We start from the raw sequence: 8,048 nt of genomic DNA, 5'->3' as shown, positions 1-8,048 counted from the left end.
AATATATTTTAATATATTCAACATAAATATTGAAATATATATATGTTTCAACCTCTTGATTTTGCAGAGGAGGAGAGTGATGCCAAAGAGATTGAGTTGGGGTGCTGATTAATTACCATTTTCTTGACCTTAGTGGCAGGCAGATAGGAAGTAGAAAGGGACCCAGGCCTGATTTCTGATTGTAATTAGAAAGCATCATGAAGCCTGGGTTTATCTCTTCAGCGGGGCTCACTGTATTCTCACTGCTTGCTAGCTCTAGAACCTCTCTGCTGAGTCTCCTCTTGGCCATCTCCAGTCACCTGCAGTCCAGGGAAGGGGTGCTCTCATGGTCTGTGAATGGGCCTTTTGTACCTTCAGTTTTCGAATTTAACTGAATTTTTTAAATGAGCTCACAAATGAGACAGGGATGTTTTGATAAGTCGCTATTTTTGTCCTTTGAGAACTTTTGCCAAAAAAAGGAAAGGGGGCAGATTTGTTTTGTCAAGTGGGAGAAAAGTGCAGGCAAGAATAGATGCATGAGTTTCCATGGTGATTGGTACCTATCAGCCCCTTGGCTTGGGCAGACCTTCTGAGGTTTGCAGAACTGTTTGGGTAAGGGCTTGTCCGGCTCAGCTGGGCACTGCCTCCTTGGTAGGAGGGAGCCTGAGTGGACAGTCTCTGCCTTCCCCTCTGCTGCCCCACAGCTCCCCTACAGAGGCAGGCTGGGCACCAGAGCAGCCAACTGGCCCATGGTAGTGGCCGTGGGACCTGCACTGAGGTCCACTTCCGTCCCAACACCGTTGATCTTCTCTCCCCAGGAGGGTCTTACTAGAGAAGTACAGTATCTGGACATTTGGAAACCACAGAGCAATTTTAAATACCAATTTTGGAGAAACTTTTAACACAGTAAAGCCCTTATTGTTTTTGTTTAGAGCCATTATTACGAATGTGGAGAATCCACTTAGGGGACATGCATATTCTCCTCTCTTTCTTTTCAAAAAATGATTAATCTCTACTAAATCGAGAAAGTCTGGGTGGGAGGAAGAAGTGGATTAACCTGAAAGAGAAAACTTTCTTTTTCATTAAGAAAAAGTGTGTTTTTTTTTTACTCACGTGGGTGCACACATGTGTACAGGAACATGCACATCCCCCTGAATAACTCCTTTCTGCTCCTTCACTCCCCTCTCACTCCAGCATCTCTGGCCTCTGTACCCCTCCAGGCCAGAGACCTGTGCTCCTGAGTCTGGCCATCTGGTCTGAGACTAAGGAGTCCAGGCCCTGCCCACGGCCCCAGCCTGCAGGTGCTCCAGCACATTTGTTTGCACACACCATCTTCCCTGAACCCAGCCTCCCGGACAGAAGAGAAAACCTGTGACCAAAGAGGAGTCAGCTCATTCCTATTCAAGACACCCCTTCTTATCCACATGCAGGCCCCCAGCTCCCAAGGGTCCTGATTCCCACAGACCAGAGCTGGCCAGAGGTCAGCTCAGTCCTGTTGCTGGCTGGCTGACACCCTTCCATGTTGAAGTGAAATCTAGAGCCCCACTGCCCACCCTCTGAGCTGTTCTCCCAAGTTCAAAATCTTCAAGGAGCAAGAAAGAGGGATGGCTGGTGGCTGCATGTGTTTGGGAAGAGGAGAAGCCCTGTACAATAGGTTATAGGACCATGTTCACCAACCTAATAAAGGTGAGGGTATGGCTCCTGTCTGAGTGATATGGAGGCAATGAGTTCTGGGGGCTGTTTGGGGTTCTGTCTGGAAGAAGTCCACACAAGGGGTGAGAAGATGGGACCTTGCTGTCTCCAGTCCTATTGGCAGACTTCTTTGTACCTTAAGAAACAGGCTTAAAAACCAAAGTTCCCTCCTACAAAAGGAAAGGTTGCTTCCACAGAGCAGAGCAGAGGTGAGAGAAGGGATGCAGGATGTCACAGAGAAACTGTGTCTCTGACTTCTGGTGGTCAGTGACCCCAAGAAGAACCCGAGACCCTCATGCTTGGGCTCTGAGGTCTCCATCTCCCACTCCTCCAATATTTCCAGGCCTGCTGAGGTAGGGCTCAGCTGCCTCCCTCTCCTCTCTCCGCTGGAAACAGAAGCTCCAGCGAATGTTTCTAACTCCTGAGTCCACTCAGCCATGTCCCCCTTGCAAAATCCTCCCCTTCCCGCACCCCCCTGCACCCAGCCAGCCAATCCGCGGCCTGCGAGCCTCTCCAGACCCATCTCTCAGGGCCCTGGCGGGATAAAACCGGTCGGCGATGCCGGGTGGATGGGAACAAACTTCAGAACGAGGAGAGACAGCAGGGCCCAGGGCACCCTCGGCGGGCGGGCGGACCCAGGCAGTGAGGGCCTGTGGCCTGCCGGCCAGGTAGGCTGCCCAGGGGTTGGCCGAAAGCAGACTGGGGGACAGAGGTGATTCGGGAAGGGAGAGGGGCCCAGGAAGCCTGGGAGCTTTTCCCTTCCTAAGTTAAACTGGATGAGGCTGGGGCAAAAACACCCGCTCTGGAGTTTGGGGCTTCCTCAGAGGACACCCAATCCCGGATCCTCCGGGCAAACGTGTGTTAAGCCGGGCGAGCGGGCCACCCTTCGCCTAAAAATCCTCCGACTCCTGCCGCGTGATGAGAGCCTAAGGGATAGGGCCTGGGGAGAAGGCATAAGACAGGGGACATCGAATCTCATGCCCCTTCCCCTGGGTCTGTGCAGGGCAGCGGCGTGGCGGCGGGCGCGGCGGGGACCTGCGCGAGGAAGCCCTGAGCCCTCGGCGGGCTGCGAGCGACTCCCCGGCGATGCCGCACAACTCCATCAGATCCGGTAAGGACGCGGCGTTGCCGGGACCCCGGAGCCCCCGCGTCGCCGTGCGTCCGTGCGTGCGCCCGGGTCGGTGGGGCTGGGGAGCTCACGCTCCGGGCTCGTGGGACCCACCTGCGCGGGGACGCAGCTGGGGGCGCCGCTGGCCTAGCTCTCCGCTGCGGCCATCTCGCCGTTCTCAGGCCCCGAGGTCCCCCTCGCCCGGCCCGGCGGGCCGCCCTCCCCAGGCCTCGGTTTCTGCGGACCACACGGAGCGGTGAGGAGCTCTCCGTGCGGGTCAGAGGGGTGTCCCTCGCGCCCCACCCCTGTCTTGCACGGCCCCCGAGAGCGGACACCCTGCGCCTCTCGGGCCCTGGGCCGCCCCCGACCTCTAAGCCCTTGTGCCAGGGTGCGCGCGGCTCTTGCCCCCGGCTGACCCTCTTGGCCCGGCGGGACCGTGAGCCCCACGCACCCCTCAAGCCAGCGGGAAAGAATCTCGCGGCCCGGGGCCTGGGGGCCTCTGAGTGCACTCGGCCGGCTGCTCTCGGACTGCTCCTTGCCGAGCCGGGGGCAGGCGGGGAGCCGCGCGCGGGGCGTCCGGCCTGCGAGCACCGAGCTGCCCGCGGGGCCGAACCCCCTCCCCAGCGGCGCCCCGGCCCAGGGCCTTCCAGAGCGCTCCGGGGTCCCGGCCGCGGCGCCTGCTCTCCCCCGCCTCCCGGCCCAGGCCGGGCTGGGGGTTGGGGAGAAAGGTGTTAAGGAGACGGGGCCCCGGGGTCGGGGCGGGTGGGCGCGGTGGGCACGGCCGCCCGGGCGCGCAGCGAGTGTGGACAGAGGGCAGAGGCGCGGCCCGGCCCGCGGTGATGGATGGAGCCGGGCCGGCCGCGGGGAAGGCGATTTATGGGGCCAGGGCGCAGCGCTATCGATTTGGGCCGGCGAAGTGAGAGGAAATCAATATTTCAGATGAATTCTCGGCGAATATGAAGTCCCGCTCGGCAAACGGGACATTTGTTATAATAAGCAGGGTCGGATCGGGCGCGGCGCGCGGCTGAGATCTCTATTTAGCCGAGAGCGCCGCGAATCCGAGCTTGGCCGCGCAGCCTCGGGTCCCGGGGCCGCGGCTCCGCAACTAGGGGTGCGGGGAACCCCGCGAGGCGCCGGAAGGTTGGTCATTCTGGTTCGCTCTAGAGTGGGAGACGGAGTCAGCAGTCCGCTGCCTCCCCACCCGCAGTTCCCCGAGGAGAGCGCGGCCGCAGCGGTCCCGGCCGCCTCTCCGGGCGCGCAGTAGAGACCTCGCGGCGGTAGAGACCTCGCGGCGGTAGAGACCTCGCGGCCCTCCCCGGCAGCCGCGGGGTCGCGAGCCCCGAACCGAGCGGATCTGGCTGGCACCCCTCGCCCCGCCGCGCTCCTTGACCACTTTCTGAGGCCGAGACCAGATTTTAGCCCCTCGGTCATTAACCAAACCCGGGGACAATACGGGACGTCGCCCTTGCCTCGGGATCAGGACGGTGTCCGAGGCCGAGCGCTCAGCGCTTACTGCCCTATCCTAAGCCAGCCTGGTCCAGCCGCTTCCGCTCGGTTCCCCACTCCGTCTCCCCTCGCCCGCAGCCCGACCTTCCCCTGACCTTTCAGGCGATGGTAGGAGTGGATGCCCTGGGACCTCGATTTTACCTCTCCCTCTGTTGCTGCTAGAAATAAGACGAGGTCACGGTCCCTTGGGCTGGCTTGATTTTGTTTTCGCTACTTATTTTCATTCTAGAAGCACTCGCTAGATTAAATGGGGATAAAAGAAGGAAAAGGGGGAGTGGGAGTGGGAGGGCACCATTTATTTTTACTTTATTTTCAATCAGCAACAGGCCCAGAAGATGAGAGGCCGATTTCCTACTGGCTCAGATGCGAATGGTCCTTGGGTTGGGGGAAGAGAGCCGTCCACTCCCTGGCAGGGCCAGGGCAGAGGTATTTTTCCGTTTAAGGAAGGCAGAGGGGCTACTTCTAAACCTTCCCCCCCCCACCCCAAACAAATAAAAAGAAATAAAGCTGCAAGGAGGGAAAAATGAGCCTTTCTCCTTTCGTTTAATTTAATGCTAATAAAACAGAAGAAAACTGCCTAAAACACAGCTCAAACGTTTCAAGGCTATCCCATTTCTTTTCTAAATTGTCATGAAAACCTGAGCCAGAGTCCTCCGTCTTGCTAACCAGTTTACTTAACACCTATTGCCTATGTTTAAAGATAAATTCATAAACTGACTCCTCCTATTTTTATAAGCTCATTTCTCAGGTTTAGCAGCTTCCCTCTTTTCCCCGGGCACTTCCATTCCTGAGTTTGGCTTTGCCTGGAAAGCTTCTATTTAAGTTTTCTCTGAAGCAGAATGCTGGGGCGCAGGCTGCCCCGGGGCTTTTCGCGGGACCGAGGCTGAGCACAGGGTTTCCAAAAACCAGAGAAGCCTGAGCAAAGTTTCCTGTGCAGCCTCTGCCCACTGGGCTGGCTGCAGCTCATCCTCAGCTTACTCTCGGCTGATCTTGCTTTGAAATGAAGTCTTAATTTTTTTTTTTTCCTACAACTTTTATTCGGGAAGGGCTGTGGAGAGCGCATAGGCAGTTATTCTGATTGCGCTGGTCAGCAATGGGCTGAACGTTCTGTAAAATCTACTGGGAATTTTGTAGCATCAGGGAACAAAGGTCCTCTAAAGCAAAACCTTTTTTTTTTAATGTTTAAAGATAAATGCCACATAATTGTTATAATGAAAACAATACCATCATCAACGAGGAAGAGAGTTTAGTAAAAGCAAGCAGGTTGTCATTAAAAGTTATGTGCAATAACTTGCAGCAGCCCTCTTCCCCAGCTGCTGAAAATAGGTTATTCAAGTGATAAAATAAAACTTAAGATCAAGGATGAACGAGCCTCTTGCTAGGTCAGATATGCAAAGCCCTATTCCCTCATCTTGGTTTTAGAAAGGAGGAAAGGGAACCAAATGCATTGGGGAAGGATCTGGGGTTTTTTTCCCCCAGGTTTCTTGCCTGGGTTGCAAACAAGGTCTCCGGATGGGAAACAGTCTCAAGGAGCATAAAGAGGTATTGGGGTTCCTCAATTCATCTTTGTTTCGAGATGGTCCATCCTCCCACCCTCCTCAATGCAAGTTAATTAGGAGATAATTTAGCTACCTTGTGAATTAGTTTTAAGATAAGTATCTTTTTAAGCTTTGTCACTTTAATTGCTCCACTGATTGATAAGAAGTAATTATTTCTAATTGACACTTTTTTGATGTCTATTGGAAGCATTTATTTGGGACATTTTTGGGGTGGAAAAAAGTTAATTAATTTTATCAGTCTGTACCCAAAAAGACTCTGCCTTAATTTTGCTGAAGAGGACAAAGGAAGTGAAGGAAAACAAAACAAAAAAAAAATCAGTCTCATGAAATTTTAATTATTGTGACATTTTTATTCAAAGGAGATCATCCACTAATATAATAATATGTCAAAACTTTCTCTTCATGGCTTCAAAGCTCTAATTTTAATGGGGTACATGTTCACTGGGTATATATTTTTCTGGCTTCCTCACAATCTCTTTATAGGCTGACTTCATTTTGGAGGTTACTATGCTTTGTGATTAATTTTTGTGAAAAGTGAAATCAGTAGAACTCAGAATGCTCAGAATAAATGGCATCATTTTCACAAGAGCTAATTGTAAGAAAGATTTACTAATCATCATCCCTGTTCTGTAATTATTGATAGAGTTGGGTATGAAGGTGAAACTTTACTTCGGTGACATGCCTTTTCGTACTTAAACCTCGGAGTAAACAGTTTAATCATTCACATCCTCGGAATATGTTACCGTGAAAGAGAAAGAAGGGACAGAAAAAAGAGAAAAAGAAAGACCCTGACAGGAGGCAATGGGGGAGGGAGAGAAGTGAGAGGGAGAAGGTGGCTGTAGAGAATAAAAATGAAAAGAACTTATTTCAGAAGAGAAGGTAGCCAGGTGCACAGGACCTTTGTCATTCAATATAAGAAAATGGGAATTCTACTTCAAAACACATCCTTTTGAACACGGATCTCTACCACAGTCCCTAAGTAACCCCTAAACACCACTGGAATCTCCCCCACTTTTCTATGCATGAAAAGAGGCAGGATTTTCAGGAGCCAGCTGGTCTGGCTCTTGGGTGTCTAGATATCAAAGTCTTGATTTGGTATCCATAAAAAGGAAGCAAGAAAATACGCATTGTGTTCTGGGGGTTTACAGAGAGATTTGAGCGTTATTTTTATTTATTATTAAAACCCCTGTGATCTTCATTCCTAGCGGTATACCTGCAATCTTTCCGCAGATAGACTGGTGACTCATTGACAGGAAAACGTTGCCACGCACACCCAAAGTGGAGACACATACTTGCACACACTCATGCACGCCTGAAATGAGAGCAGCACCATCAGACAAGATGCACTCCTGCCAGGTTAATTTCAGGCAGTGCCTTTTTCATTTATGTATAAAATCTTGTCTGCTTTTAATGATGTTTCTCCCAGATTACGTGGAGCTGCAAGAATGAGGAAACATTTTAAATGAAAAAAGAAATTTAAGACATACAAACAGCAGATAATATCACATACCAATCTCACTATTAGTGAAACTGAAAAAAATATATAAATAATGCAAAAAAAATCAGCAAGGGAGAGTTTAGTAATGGAAAATTCCCCCGCAATTAAATGAAACAGTAATTTAGTCGAGATATGCCTGAATGAATTAGCATTTATTAATTGGTTCTCATAAAAACAATTTGTGTGTGAGTGTGTGTGTGTGTGTGTGTGTGTGTGTGTGTTTCCAGGCGAGGGGGATATTTAAAGTATTGATTCTTCATAGGAATAGTTCTTCAAATATCCCTCTATCAAATGATGTCGTGATCGTATTCTGTTTTGTGAAAAGTCCTAATTTTCTCGCTGGTGAAATTCACCAGCACACAAAGAATGTGGAGTGAGGAAGATGAGAGCCTTTATATCAGAATGAAGCTGGTCCCCTCTTCTCTTGGGACAATTCCAAGTGTGAAACCAGTGGGAAACACATCAGCAGGGTCTGTTATGCTTAGAAACATCCAAACCTGGTCCTGAGCAGACTCCCAGGTGACCCATCTTCCCTGGGGCACAACTAACTGAGGCAGAGGACCCTGCTTTGTGGCTCTGCACACCCCCACACACACACAGCAGCCCGCCCCAGCATCCTCGCCAGCTCAGGCAGGAACTGCAGTTTGTAATCTCAGCGAGGAGCTTGCTAGGGTTGACTGGTGCATGGATGTGTTTACTTTCTCTC

The 8,048-nt window shown here is 51.5% G+C and overlaps 1 protein-coding gene across 1 annotated transcript in view; it reads left to right on the top strand.

The window, feature by feature from the left end:
• Positions 1-2,254: 2,254 nt before the first annotated feature.
• PAX8 (paired box 8) overlaps positions 2,255-8,048 on the top strand; it is a 56,107-nt gene continuing 50,313 nt past the window's right edge. The window contains exons 1-2 of the mRNA NM_001389220.1: positions 2,255-2,339; positions 2,675-2,782. Of these exons, the coding sequence (NP_001376149.1) occupies positions 2,758-2,782 (25 nt within the window). The 5' untranslated portion in view covers positions 2,255-2,339; positions 2,675-2,757. The remainder of the gene's footprint in view (positions 2,340-2,674; positions 2,783-8,048) is intronic.

This window comes from Canis lupus, chromosome 17, assembly GCF_011100685.1.
Source record: "Canis lupus familiaris isolate Mischka breed German Shepherd chromosome 17, alternate assembly UU_Cfam_GSD_1.0, whole genome shotgun sequence".
NCBI classification, from domain to species: Eukaryota; Metazoa; Chordata; class Mammalia; order Carnivora; family Canidae; genus Canis; species Canis lupus.
Note: the sequence above shows the minus strand (reverse complement) of the source record. Positions and strands in the feature narration are given on the sequence as shown.